This window comes from Nesoenas mayeri (genome assembly GCF_963082525.1).
Source record: "Nesoenas mayeri genome assembly, chromosome: 15".
Classification (NCBI taxonomy): Eukaryota; Metazoa; Chordata; class Aves; order Columbiformes; family Columbidae; genus Nesoenas; species Nesoenas mayeri.
The window spans coordinates 13,199,131-13,213,572 of NC_137559.1; the positions used below are offsets into that span (position 1 = coordinate 13,199,131).

Below are 14,442 nucleotides of genomic sequence, written 5' to 3' on the forward strand. Positions count from 1 at the left end.
TCCTAAGCTCCCTCCGAATTTGTCCGTGCGGGTTCCCAGCAGGATGGCCCTGTGCTCAGAGGGGGGATCCTTTTGCAGCTGCTCACATTCAACCACATTTTATTTGCCTGGGACTCAGCTTCTGAAGTTTTCTACAGCTGTCTTGACCTCGTCCGTGTCTGCTGCCCCTCTCATTTCCCTGGCCCCAGCATTTTTCTCAGCAGGGCCTTTTAATCTATTTCTGGACCATTGATGGAAATGCTGAATAGCATTGGGCTTCCCATCCAACCCCCGGACACCCACTGAGAGCTCTCCCTTTCTGCAGGGATTCCCCATTGATGGCTGTCGGTTTGCCAGCTCCCAGTCCCTTGAAGGTGTCTCTCTTGATGTTGTATTGTGCTAATTTTTAATCAGAATACTATATGGATTAAGTCACATGCCTGAACGGAGTCCAGGTCTATTATTTCTATGCCATAACCTTTATCAGCCAAACTTGTAATCTCTTCAAAGGATGACATCAGAGTTTGACAAGAGCTATTTTCCAGAAACTAGGCTGATTGCATTAATTATATTCCCATCCTTTAATTCTTTACCAGCTGAATCCCACATCAGCTTTTCTATTATTGTGCCCGAGATCAGTGTTGCACTGCTACATGTAAATCAGCTCCGAGCATCGTTCACATGAAAGAGCTGGAGGAGCGGCTCCGTCCTGCCGGGCTCTGCGCCGGGGCGGGAAGGGAAGCGCAGCTGCTCAGGGTGGACTTCTGTGCAGCTCAGAGAGCGGGGAAAAAGTGTTGTACGTTTCTGAAAGTGCTCACGGAAACAGGCACACACTGTAGAATAATCGCATCAGAAACAATCTCTATCAGAAATCTGAGTAATTTCTGATTTTTAGAGAACTGTCTCAGGGCTTGTTTGCATGTTCAAGCTTTTGGGATGGTACCTAGGCGTCTGCCTGGCTCAGTCCCAGGGCTCCAAGCGTATCGTCACTTTCCAAGGCAGAATAAGGCTTTGCGTTTCCCCATCACGCCACTCCCATTTGGTCTCTGCATCTGGTAACTCCCTTTTTCTTCCTGCGATGTCCCACATCGCTCCAGGCCAGCACTGCAGGCACAGTGTGGGGTACCCTGCCTGGCCAGCAGCTCCATCCCGGGGTACAACACGCTCCCCACCGCCCTTCTCGGGAGTCTCCATGTTGTTGGACCCATTTCATTCCATAGAGTGCCACCTCTTGGCGAGTCTCCTTATTTCTCCCCGCCGCAGAACTGCCCGGCTCAGAGGTGCAGGACACATGCTGCGGTTTCTAAGCCAGCTCCAGTGGTTGGTGGAGGCAAGAGCGGCCGGGGAAGCAGCCACCGCGCTCCTCCGCCCCCGGTGCGCGGTCGCTCCTGGGCAGAGCTCGGCTGTACAAACGTTGTTGTTCGACCCTGGAGGGAGCGGGGGAGACCGGCGGCGGCTCTGAAGGTGGCTGTGTGCTCAGTGCCGAGCCCGGGCCCTGGGGGTCCGCAGAGCGAGACCCTCTGCAGGGGATGCTCGAGGGAGCTCTGCGGGCTCCTCTAGGCCAGAGCCAGACGGAGCCCCGGAGCAGCTCAGCCCTCGAGGAGGCGCCAGCGCAGACAGAGCCCTGCTGGGCGCCCAGCGCCCTGCCTGGACCTTCGGCCATGTGCCCGGGGCTCCCCGGGGCTCCAGGCCTCGTCGGGAGGGGACCTCCGTGCGCCCCCCCGCCTGCCCGGCAGTGAGCGCAGGGCTGCGGACACCGCTGGCCCCCGGCCTGCCCGGCCGCCGCCGTCCTCGGGCCCCGTGTGCCCAGCACCGCCTCCCCCGGGCCGGCCCCGCTCCGCCCCCGAGCCGACTGCCGGCGCGGGCTGCCGGGCCCGCAGTACCGGCCGGGGGCGCGGGGGGCGCGGCTGAGCCGCTCTCCCCGGCGCTGGGAGGCAGCGGCGCAGGCGGAGCGGAGCGGTGCGGGGCTCGTTGCTGCTCTCTCCCTGTCGCCGCCACAAGCCAGCGGCCGCGGCCATGGGCGTCCCGGGCCGCCCGCTTTGTGCCGCCGCCGCCCCGCCGCCGCCCGCCGCCCCGGGCCGCCGCTGCTGAGCCGCATGGGCTCAGCCGCCGCCGCCGCCGCTGCTGCTCCGTGCGGGTGAGTGAGTGAGCGGGGAGGCGGCCCCGAGCCCAGGCCCTGCGCCGAGGCCGCGCCGGAGGCCGCCGCCGGGCGGGAGGCGCGGGGCCGCGCCGGGCGCCGCCGAGCCGGCGCTAGGCCGCCCTGGGCGCGGGGGGCGGGCGCCTGCCGGCCGCCACGGGCCGGGCCGCGCCGCGGAGGGCGAGCGGGGCCGGGGGCGGCGGCGGCGGCGAGGGGCCCGCCCGGGTCGCTTCCCCCGAAGTTGCCCGGGGGCGGCGAGGGGCCCCGCGCGGCGCCCTGTCAGCGCCGGGGCTGCCCGCGGAGCCCGCCCCGGCTCGGCGCCTCCCGCGGGGCAGCTTGGGGCGTCGGGGGCTCGGCCGGGCCGGGGCTTTGGCTGCTGCCGCCGCGGGCCGTGAGGCGGAGGGTCCCGCTCCGCGGAGAGCAGCGGCCGGCGCCGCCGTCCCTCGGCCGGGCGCTGGGCTCGTCCCCCCGGCTCTCGGCGCGCACCCCGCGGGGCTCCCCCCGGCCGGGAGAGCAGCGAGCGCCGCCCCGCCGCAACAATGACCGACATGGCTGTGGGGCAGCTGCCCCGGGGGGTCCCCGGCGCCCGGGCTGGGGTAACCGGGCGCTCTCACCGGGGAGACGGGGGCGAGTCCAGGGCTCGCATTCATAACCGGGGTGAAAGCGACCTAAAAACGCAGCGTGGTGCGAAAAATCCAGCCCCGTTGTGTGCCGGGGCAGCGGCTGCTCCGGGTGGCTCGGTCGGGGTGCGAGGGCGGCGTTCGGCCCGGGTCGGGCACACGGGGCCCGGCCCTGCTCCCCGCCTGCCCCCGTCTCGCTGGGGTTATTCAGTGATGTGCAGGGGGGCTGTAAGGACAGGCACAGTGTAGGCGGTTGTTCTTGGTTCAACGGGGGTGAGAGAATGGGGGGGAAATGGCAAAGCATCCCAAAGATATGTTTGTTGGGGTGGGGCGAGCTTTGAGAGGGAGGCCAAGCTAAAATTTGCCTTTCCTGGTGTGTTTTCACATACAATTGAGTTTATCCAGTGCAAGGAGTAATTTGTCAGACAGTTGGTGCTCTGCAGCACTTGCGGCTTTGAGGCTGATGCCATTCTGCAAAACAATACTTTTGCTACTGCCTTTAAATGATGAAGTTACCTTGTCGAGCAGCAGAAGTAGCAACTCCGGCATTGCCTTCCTCTGCCTTCCCCTCCTTCCCCACACCTCCCATCCTCCATGTTGATTCGTTGCTCTTCTTTAAAAACATTATACTTGATCAGATTTCTTTCCCGAGGTGGTTTTCTCATCTTCCTTCCATGACTTGAAATTTTCCCAGACTCGTAGCATGCAATGTTGTTAGTGTAAATGAACCTTTTCTCAATGGCCTGCCTACAAAAACCGATGCCAATACCGAGATCCTGTGCTAACGTGCCCATCTGAAACAAGAATGTAGTCCAGATAACCAAAATATTAGTGTCAATGATGCATCTGGATTCCCCTGAAGCTAGACAAGGCAACACAGTGTATTTCTAAAATGCAGATATTTGTGAGGAATGTGGCGCTGGTATGTCACTTGAGCGTACAAAAGCCACCTGTGTTTGATTAAGGTGCAGTCTCGCTTTCAGGACTAACTGGGTATTCTTTCAGAATATTTTTCGTGAGACTTGAATTCCTATTTGGGGATGAGAATTTCTTAGATCAGTAGCTAGTTAAAAGCCTTAGTGTGACCTGGCATGTGTGCTGCCCAGGTGGGCTGTGCAGAGGAGCTCATGCCAGTGTAGAAGACAGCGTGTGTCCTGTGGCACCAGCTGGTACCTGAGCATAGATCTCCTGGGTGTGGAAACAGTGAGATCCCAGGGCCCTATAAAACCAGCTCTCTTGTGAAATTGGCTGTTGGTTTTGGGTAGCACCAGCCGTACCAGCAATGCCTGAATGCAAAGTTTTGGGATATTCTGTAGCTGTCATTTTTAGAGGGTGCCTGATTCTGCACTCTCTGAAGTCACCAAGAGCTTTGCCATTGGTTCTGTTGAAAAAGTGGCATTAATACAATAACGATGCAGAGCAAAATTAGTGGTTTGTAGCCTTAGAGTGTTTATTTACAGTGGTACTAACATATTTTTTTTCTCATCTGTTTCAGCCAAACAAACTTGTTCCCCTTGGATCTACAAATATTGGCCATTTGAGAGTTGAGCTCATCCCCCACTGTTCCTGCGCAAGCAAGCACCAGAAAAATGAATATCCAGGGGAAAGGCTTCCCCTTGGACCTCGGAGGAAGCTTCACTGAGGATGCTCCGAGGCCACCGGTTCCTGGTGAGGAGGGGGAGCTCGTGTCCACAGATCCAAGGCCAGTTAGCCACGGTTTCTACTCCAGTAAAAGTGATGTGGTTAGAAATGAGACGTCCACGGCAACACCGAGGCGCTCCGATTTGGATTTGGGGTACGAGCCCGAGGGGAGTGCTTCTCCAACTCCACCCTACCTGAAGTGGGCCGAGTCGCTGCACTCCTTGCTGGATGATCAGGACGGTATCAACCTCTTCAGGACTTTTCTGAAGCAGGAGGACTGTGCGGATCTGCTGGACTTCTGGTTTGCCTGCAGTGGCTTCAGGAAGCTGGAGCCTTGCACGTCTAATGAGGAAAAAAGACTCAAGCTGGCAAAAGCCATTTACAAAAAATACATCCTCGACAACAACGGCATTGTGTCCCGGCAGATCAAACCGGCCACAAAAAGCTTCATCAAAGACTGCGTCATGAAACTGCAGATTGACCCTGACATGTTTGACCAGGCCCAAACGGAGATTCAGTGCATGATAGAAGACAATACCTACCCTTTGTTCCTTAAGTCGGATATTTATTTGGAATACACGAGGACAGGTGGGGAAAGTCCAAAAATATATAGCGATCCGAGCTCGGGGTCTGGGACAGGTAAAGGGCTACCTGGTTATCTGCCGACTCTGAACGAGGACGAGGAGTGGAAATGTGACCAAGAGGCCGAGCCCGAGGCCAGCAGGGACTCGGCGCCTTCCAGCAGGCTGACGCAGAAGCTGCTCCTGGAGACGGCCAACCAGCGCGCCGCCTCCGCCCGGCGCTACAGCGAGGGCAGGGAGTTCAGGTGGGTGAGCGCCGCCGGGGCCACGTCGCTTCGGTGGGGGATGGATTGGGAGCCGCCATGGATGCAGGAAACCTTGGGTGCTGGGGAGCATCCCCATTGGTATGGGATGCCATCGCTTGGGCGCTTTGCTGGAATGCAAAGCTTTATTTGAAAGTAGTCGCGGGTTGTTCTAAGGCTGTCTTTGGCTGTTCCTGTCTGATTGCCGTGGGTCATCCCTGCAGCATGTTCTTCACCCAGGTGAACTGCTGCTAGGTGTAGTCTGGAGGCGGGTCAGGCTTGGTGGACAGTGAAGGTCCTTGTGCGTGTGCAGGGAGTCGAGCAAGCTGCAGTTTCAGGTTGGCTGTAGCCTGCACCGGCAGCAGGTCCGGGCTCAGCTACAGGAACGCAGGCAAGAACAGCTCATGGTAAAACTCCTGTTTGTAAATACACCAGGAAATAGTCGTGATGAGCCACAGCTAGAGGCTGCAGGAAGCTTGCAGGGGATACTCTCACCTCTGTAATATTTATATGAGTGAAATGGGGTTCACAGTACTGCCTGATAACGGAACTGCTTTGCACGCAGTATTCCCAGCACTGAATTCTAGCGGTGTCAAAGGCGGAATCACCAAATCCAGTTAAAACGGTTCCCTGCTGCAGCTTTTCCGTTCATCAGAGTAATTGCTGTTGGTTTGTTGGTCTGTTTGTTTGGTTTTTAACTAGAGGAGTTGCACAGTTTTGCAGCCTGTGTTTTTTTTCTGGGTTCCCCACCCACCTCCAGCCAACATGGATTTTGAAACTTGCTGAGAGCTCAGTTAAAATTCCAGACAATTAACTTAGCAGGGAGCTCTCTGGGATCAATAAGCGTGTGTGTGTCTAACCCTTGCTGAATCAACAGAACCCAGCCAGAACACATTCCTACTTTTTTCTTTTTTCTTTTTTTTTTTTTAAATAAAATCTCCTTGTTTTAAGACCTACTTAGGCTAAAACCTGACGCTTTGTGAAGATTACGAAATGAAGTAGCTGAACTGTCCTCTTCAAAGCCGCGTGCCTTATGAAAAACATTTCTGTGTTTCATCTCCCTCGGCCGTCCCTTTAGGCTGGCAGCTGGAAACACATCCCACCCTGCGCAAGGTCCCGGCTCCTTTTAGCTGGCAAAATGTGTTTGGTTTGATTCTTGTTCGTTTTAGATTTTGAGGAGGGGGATGTTGTGTGTGAAACTTGATTTAAAAAAAAGAAAGAAAAAGAGGGAAAATTCATGTGGACTCCCCGCTGTTTTAATCAGAAGTCGGAAAAACAAAATCCCAGGATCCTGGGACCTTCCTGTGGAGTTAATAAAAATCTTGGATATTTCTTACAATGGGTTTTCAGTGAGCGATCAGGTACTCACCATAAGCAAAGGATTAGAGAAGTCTATGATTTAAGTAACTTTTTATTTAAGTGATAGTGGCTTTAAGATTGAAAATAACCTGAGGTTCTGCTGTGTTTAGTTTCCTTACCGGAGCAGGTAGCAAAAACCCGCACGCAACACTGTGCTTCTCAGCTCCAGCTTCAGAAAAAAATGCACTTTACCCATTATCTGAATACATCTGTGCCAGATTATAAAATGGTTAAGAAATGTGCTGAGAAACAGAAGCATTTTAGTGTGGTATTCCTCAGTCTTGGGCATTTTCTTACAAAACTGGAACAACGTTAAATATATTTTTACCTGGGGGGTGGAGGTCAGAAAAAATGCGTTGCTATTAATTTGTAGTGTCCAACAGCCTGTCATTGTGGCTACTGAAGCTCCGTTGACCTGTTGAGTAGGGAGACACGGGAATGTTTACTGTTCTCACCAGCGCAGGAGTCATTTCTCAGCCTGGAGTAACTGAGGATAAGTGATTTATTCTTTAAATGTTGTTATGTCAGCTCTAGTAGCATCCAGAGCATCACCATGGAAGATGCTGCTGAACTGTGTAATCTCTGCATTTTTTATTCTAAAAAATCTGCTGAGATACTAATTTATGAGGTGATTGTTCCTCTTTGTGTAAGACCTTGTGGTTGAATTAACTTCCCAGATGTTATATAGCTATAGCTATCTTGAATAAGCTGTTTTTTAAGCTGTAGCGTCTTTATCCTGCAGACTTATTTTGTTCATTTACTTTCTCACCTGCGTAAGCATGCTGGAAGCTGGTGGAGTGGCTTGCAGCAAGAAGCAATAGCGGTATGCAGCATTTGAAAGGCTGGATCCCAATTTATTTTGAACATTTCCACAAACTTTTTATTTTTTGACATATGTGTGGAAGAATTTTTTGTTTCTGTTCTTGAGAGAATGTTGAAATAAGCTGTTTTGCATTATATCTGAGGGCCTGTTTAATCTTCCCAAGATTGAGCTTCTATTCCTTGGCTTCCATGGAAACCCTAAATAAAGAGGAATCTGAGCAAATGCAATAGAAGTATTTCTCTGTTAGCAAATGAGCATCTTGAATCTGCTCCAAATTTTTTGCAGCAGAAAGTTCATAAATCTTGATTTGGTAGCTCTTGCTCTCGGGAGAGCAAACGTAAAAAATTCCTCAAACAGCAGAAGACAACCAATTATTAGTGTTGGATATTTTGAAGGTCTGCACATGTGCGTGTGTATTTGAGAATATCCCGAAGCCAAAAGCATCGCTGTTACCCACTGTGTTTTTGTATGCGTAGGAAAAGGCCAATAGTCATTATAGTTAGGCTGCTGCAAATTAATTGGACATTGGTTATGGATCAGTGAACTTCAAAGAGGGCAACCCCTGAAGATCTCGGGCATTAACTCGCAGCTTCCGAAAGTGACACTAACGTGGTTGTGAGGGCGGCTAAATCGTTCATTAACCTTCTTCTGACACGCCGGGACAGCGTTCCTCGGATCCGAAGAGCAGAAATTAAACCTGTGCCTGAGAACCGCCCTGCAGCCTGGTTTTCGAACACTCCAGGAAGATGCCTGTTTTAAAATGTTGGAAATTTGGTGTTTGGTGGTGCAAGTGTCAGATTGCTGTTGTGTCTTTTGATGAGGTGGGTTTCTTCTGCCATCTCTTTAACTCCCCTCCTGCTCCCAAAGCATTGAGGACCAGCACTCACAGCCGTTGCCTTTGCTTTCTTCCCATGGTGGAGAGCAAGAAGAGCGTACGCTGTTCCCTGTGAGCAGCTTCGCCTTGATCTCTTCTGAAGGACCAGCAAGCTGGGAGATGGAGGCTGCCTCTGCCAGTTTTGGGGTTTGACCAATGTCATGAAGTGTAGAACGTGTTGAAAAGGAGACCTGGAGGATGGCGATGAGAGGACACGTGGTGCTGGCTGAGATGTCCAGTTGTTGGACGTTGGGGTGTATTGTGGTAGAACTGCTAGGCACAGATGGACAAAATTTCCCAACAGGGCCTTTGATATACATGTGGTTTGTTTTTTTTTTAAAGGAAACTGTCTACATGATCCAAGCTTTGATTTCCACAGCGCTGAGCTGACTAAGCTCACGGTGTTTCGCAAATGTTGGTGGTTCAAGGGGTTCAAGATGTGGTTCTCCAATGGGGTACACAGAGAAAGCAAGTGGAGAATCATCTGAAAGAGCTTTTAGAGGGATGTGACAACCTCTAGTCTGAGAGAATGCCATGACGAACCATAATGCGGAGAGAAAGAGCGCGGGGTGGTTCAGGAAAGATGTGGGATCTCTGTTGCTTGAGCAGCACAAATGGTCTGGTGGCCAGAAGCTGGGCCTGCATCAGGAAGAAGCAGAAATTTAGCTGGCAGACCTAATTTTGAGGTTTGCTACTTCATTCATAATTGAATATTAAATTGCAGACTTCTGACTCAAGACTGTGTGGTGAAGGAATCAGTGTTAATTGTACCGAACGAGTGGAAAACTGGGGATGCAAATTCACGAGCACTGATGCAGGAGCAGTCTGTGCTTGGAAGGTTTAAGGCATGTATTCCTGTCTTACCGATGCTTCTTTTAACTGGAAACGCAGCATATGTGTCTTGGAGTTAGGCTGTTCGAGCTTCATGAGAGCTTGTTTGCTGGAAAAAAAGCAGCTACTGAATGTTAAACCCATACATAAAGGCAGAAAGAAAAGTTTTGGATGCTTAGCTTGAATTAAAATTACTAGGCCCATAACGTCACTTGCAATCAATACAACCCTATTTGCAGCCTGTGCAGAGCAGCTGCTATTTCCAATTTTAAAGAAAATAAATTGCAGAAGAATAGTTTCGGTTCTGCATTGTTCTTGAGAGAAGTTACTGACTCTAACGGGGAGGTGGGGTCTGATGCTAATGGCTCTAAGTGGTAATTTAGTGACTCCAGCACTGTAAGATATACAAGACAAAGACTGATGGTGTTTTTGCACAGAACTTATGCCAGCTTTTTAAAATACATTGTTAAGTTGATGAAACTTCTGCATGGAAATGCTTATATTAACAGTGTAAAGTATTTATACTTGTGTTTGCCAAGTTTTAAAATGGATTTTATTTGAAGAAGAATACCTTTTGTGCCCATAGCTTTGCCTTTACACAAATCAAGATGAAGAAGTGGTGTATTTGTTGTTCGGTTATGGATCAGTGCTTTGGCTTCTTTTTAAAGACAGGTAGTTAAGCTTTTAGCACTCTCTTTTGATAAATGAATAGCATTTTCTCCCCTTCTCCAGCAAACAGCTACCTTATTTTGTTGTGATTGAGTTTTATTTGGGTTTTAGGGTCTTTTATATTAAAAGCACAGAAGAGGAGTTTTATCCTCCTCTTTTTGGTGCTGGGGAGGTTCAGATTGGACATGGGGGGGAAATTATTCATGGGGAGTGCAATACAGGTCAGCAGAAGGGAGGGGTTCTCCATCCTTGGTGGGCTTCACAGCTGGGTCAGACAGAGCCATGGCCTGTCTGGTCCAGTGTTGACCGTGCTCCTACTTGGATGTGCAGTTACGATGGCGGCACAAATCTGTGTTTGAGAACCAGGTTGGGGGTCGGACTGGTTTGGGGTCTGCCTGGATTCAGAAAGAACTGGGTGCTAAAAGGCTGCATGGGAGCTGAACCGATGCCGGGGTGCTGGGCAGGGTGACCACGGGGTGGGTGCACCTTGGGTTTGATCTGCCCTTCAGCTTGGCTTTATGTTTTAACAGTTTCTTTGTTGTCGCTATAATGGACTAATCCCTTGAATAATTAGTTGCCATTGGATGTTTTAAAAATGACTGCTTCTTGGATGTTTTCCTTTAATAGTCTGTTAGATCCTGGATTTATTAACTATTGAGACAGACTGTGAAATCCTGTTACACCAGGCTTTCTCAGTGGAAAAGGGACTGAGAAGGGTGTGGGGGTGTTGGGAGAACACACGCTGGCCTCGTGTTTGGGTAGAGCTGTTGGCTTCCCAAGCCATGCGAGACATCCCTCCTGCCCACTGGGCTGGGATGCTGTTGCCTGAGCATCCCGTAGCTGTGGGTCATTGCAAGGTTTGGTGCTTCAGAAGGTGCTCCAAGAAGTTACAGCACCGTGGTTGCATGGTGCAAGGTCAGCCAGGCAGTCCCTGTCCATGGAAAATAAATTACGTGCCTGGTTTTATTAGAATCAGGAGAGAAATCTGGTTTCAGAAGCGGCTGTATGTGTAGCGCAGAAAATCGTTGTGTTTGAAAAACACTCAGAACGAAGGTGCTGTTATCCTAAATAGATTCCTGGAAATATCATTGGATTATTAGGCTCATCCTTAAATCCATTAAGCAAATTACAGTTAATCAGTCAAATAAAAGAAGAAAGATCTTTTGCAAGGCCCTGTCTTTTGAGCCACATGCAGAAGCTGTAGTAATATTTTAATTTTCCATCTGTCAGTGAATGTATTCAATCACTTCACTTCCTTATGTGGAGGATTTGAAATTAGAAACTGAGGTTAATTATCTGCGTTAAATGAAATATGTGAAGACCACAAAAGCAAAAACCTTCATGATTTGGTATGGTCTGTTAAGCTAGGCAGGCTGTTTCAGAAGGAGAGGGGTTATTTTCCCCGGTTTTGTTCCGATTGAAGGGTTTTAGTCACAGTAATTGAAATGATTAAAAAGTCAAATTGCTGGTGAATATAATTCTGGGCATCTTTCTGAAAAGATTTGATGCTTGGTGAAGAGCAGGGGTTTGCCCTGCCTGGCTGCTCCTGGCAGCCTGAGCAGCCGTTTGCCATCCCGGTTGTCCTCGGTGCCTTGTTGTCAATTTGCTCTGCTGCTGGCTTCGAGGAGGTGACTTGGAGGTGGAACACCGCTGGAGGAGAGCTGCGCTTTTGAGCCTATCAGCTATAGAACAGATCTGACACCATCCATCCTAATGCCAGCAATTGGCTAATTACTGCCCGCTTCATTTGGAAGTGCAGTTGTGGACTCTACTAAGATGACCCTCATGGAGATACACCATCTCCAGTGCTACAGCTGGTTTTGGGGCTCTTTATTTCTTAAGAGGCTCGTTTTTTTCCCTACTGCTGCAGTACACACATGGCTCAGGTGTGAGCAGCTCGGGGGGCTGCAGCCCCATCTATGTTCCTTGGGGCAAAGATGCCCCTTCACTGGTGCAGCCCTGAATACCCAGCTCTGAGCACTTTAGGACTCTTCTGGAGACACGCATCTTCTCGTTCCCCTCCACCATGTGCCAGAGCGAGCGGCTTTGCCTGAAGTCACGCTCAGAAATTCAATTGTAGCAGGTCACGCTTGCATGCAAAAGCAAACCCATCATTACTTGCAGCCCTGATCTGCGTTGTTCACTGTTGTAAGGCAGTGATGAGTTTAAGTAGAACCGTTGCAGTTTTAAGTCAGATTATCCAAATTCTATAAAACCCATGTGGAAATTGGATTTTGCCTTTAAAGAGTCTAGAGTACACTTTTGTGGTAAGATGTGGAATTTTTTGGTCCTGTGGCCCCCAAGATACAATCTGTCCTTGAAGTACCAGCTTTTAGAAGGTCTTTAGCTGATCTAAACAGATAATAGATAAGTGGCTTTTATCTATCCTGATGAAAAACAGGAGAGGGAGGGAAAACTATAGCTATGAGAAAAAACATCATTGAAATACCCAGTGAGACCTGCTGGTTAGCACCAGGACCTTGTGTTAGTCCTCTGACTAATGACCAGAAGATACTGGTTTTATTTTTCCTTTGGCCCTCCAACCCCCACGTATTCCCCGTTCTGTTGTAGGCTGGAGAGTCTCAGTCAGATTTACCATTTTCAGTCATAAATTTTGGTCTTTTCCTTGGCTGGCAATCAGCTTTTCGGACTGGGTGGGATTTATATGGAAGAGGGGCTTCCCTGTTCTGCCATTGCTGCCAAAACCTGGTCCAGGCGGTTGCTCGGTCCCACACAGTTATTCCCGTGGGATCGATCGCTTGGTAGCCGAGGATCTCTACAAGCTTTTACAAGCAAAGTGCAAATCAGAGCCCCTGGGAATTACATGTAGGATCCTGGAAGAGAGGTGACTCCATCTCCAGCTGTAGCTGCTGGGTTTAATTAACTTTGTCCTGGCTGTGCCCTGCAGAATTAAGAGCTGTAAAGCCATTTGGCACCAGACATGCAAATGAGAGCTGGGCTGAAGTGGCCGGTACCCAACAAGGATCCCAAAAGAGGAATCAACAAATAGAAATTATTCTATTAGCAGGGGCAAAGTTCACAGGTTAACCATCATGTCAAATCAATGAAATACAGCCTTGATCTCCTGCACAAGGGCTTTATTGTGTATAAATAAGAGTGCCCGAGCAAAGACAGCAAGTTCTTCCACTGTAACATTTGCAGCCTGCTGAAGAAAGGGAAGCTCTGTCCAGATTGCAGCACAAAATGTCTCCGTCGGATGCTGGCTTCATTCCTGCTTCAAAAGACTGTAAAAAGTGACCTTGGAACCTTCTTGCTCTCCTTATGGCCCTACCCAGATTGGATTTCCACAGGGCATTTATTTTTTATATATTTTTTTAATAAAAGTTGGTGTCTTTGGCTAAGAAGCCTTGTCTTTGTACTTTTAATTCAGTCCATGTGACTGTCATAACATTTATTTCTTAAGAAATGAAAAATGTTGCATCTTGAGGGAAGCCACGAGAAAGCCGTTGGGTGCGCTGGCAACCTCAGGTGTGTGCAGCAGGTGTCTTCTGCTGGTCTGCTAGTGCTGGACGAAGACCATCACCCTGAGTCCTTTGTTGCTTGGTCCAAGGCTCTGCCAAGAAACGACAGAAGCCGCTTGCTTTGTTGTGGAAGTATTTATATTTATAGTGTCTTTGAACATCTGCACATTTGGGGAAACTTTATTTTCCTCTCTTGGGAAAAGGTGCTTTGAAAAGGCTCGCTTGACCCTCTTTTCTTCAAGATGTGCCAGCGCTGGTAAAAATAGGTGAGCTTGAAACAAGATGGAAATGGGCAGCAAAGGATGGGTGGATGTGTCACTGGAGTGCAGGATTTGTCACAGCTCCCTGGGTTTTTCCCTCCAGGAACATGCAGTGAAGTTTGTGACCTGGGGGTGATTTGAGTGCTGGGAAAAGAGCCAGGCTGGAGGCATTTGGGAAATCCCAGCCGGGCTGGAGGCATTTGGGAAATCCCAGCCGGGCTGGAGGCATTTGGGAAAGTCGAGCATCCCAGTGGCCACGAGCAATGAGTGAGAGTCTAGAGGAACCTGCTAAAACCCATCCACAAACCTTCGTCCTGCAGAGAGGAAGCTTTCCAAGTGGGCATGGGAAAAACTTGGTAATCCTGGAGATAACAGGTCTTGCAGCTTCACCCACTGACTCTTGCGCAACAACTGGTGGTCAGGCTGAAGTGGCTATTTTAGAAAGGCATCCAAGTGGTGGGAGGTCGTGCAGCATTTTTGTTATCTCTTCCCCTGGTTAATTATTCTCACTGTTCTCTGTCCCTTATTGCTTGCTTCAGTTTTTTCCAGCTTCATTTTCTAGCTGCTGTATTTTGGTGTGTCTTTGCCCACTTCAGTGGCTCCAAATATCTTTGCATGTTTGAAAAAACCCTACTGAATGGGTGTGAATGTTCTCCTTAAGTGGCAGCAGCTTTGTTATGGAAGGCCCTTTGGTTTTATTAGACTTTTCAACCCTCCGGTTGACTGTTAAACAAGCCGTAGCTTGTCATGGTTGACAAACCTTCGCTCTGGTCTCAGACCTAACCTACCAGTTTAAAAGGCAGTATTCTTTTGTGTGCAGGTTTCTGGGTGGGGACCATTGGGCTTCTAAGGGAAATTAACTTGCGGCCTCTCTTTCCCCCTCCCATCTCAAATAAATTAAGTTTTGTGTTAACTGTTCTGTCACTTCTAAGGGCCGAAGGGAA

General features: G+C 50.0%; 1 protein-coding gene across 4 annotated transcripts in view; it reads left to right on the forward strand.

The window, feature by feature from the left end:
* Positions 1–14,442, forward strand: part of AXIN1 (axin 1) — a 76,012-nt gene that overhangs the window by 3,764 nt on the left and 57,806 nt on the right. For 3 of the 4 annotated variants that reach the window (XM_080354068.1, XM_080354071.1, XM_080354070.1), the window contains exons 1-2: positions 1,937–2,116; positions 4,232–5,203. In XM_080354068.1, the coding sequence (XP_080210194.1) occupies positions 4,326–5,203 (878 nt within the window). In that variant the 5' untranslated portion in view covers positions 1,937–2,116; positions 4,232–4,325. Of the gene's footprint in view, positions 1–1,936; positions 2,117–4,231; positions 5,204–14,442 lie in introns of those variants that run through there. The other variant, XM_080354069.1, reaches the window with a different exon arrangement.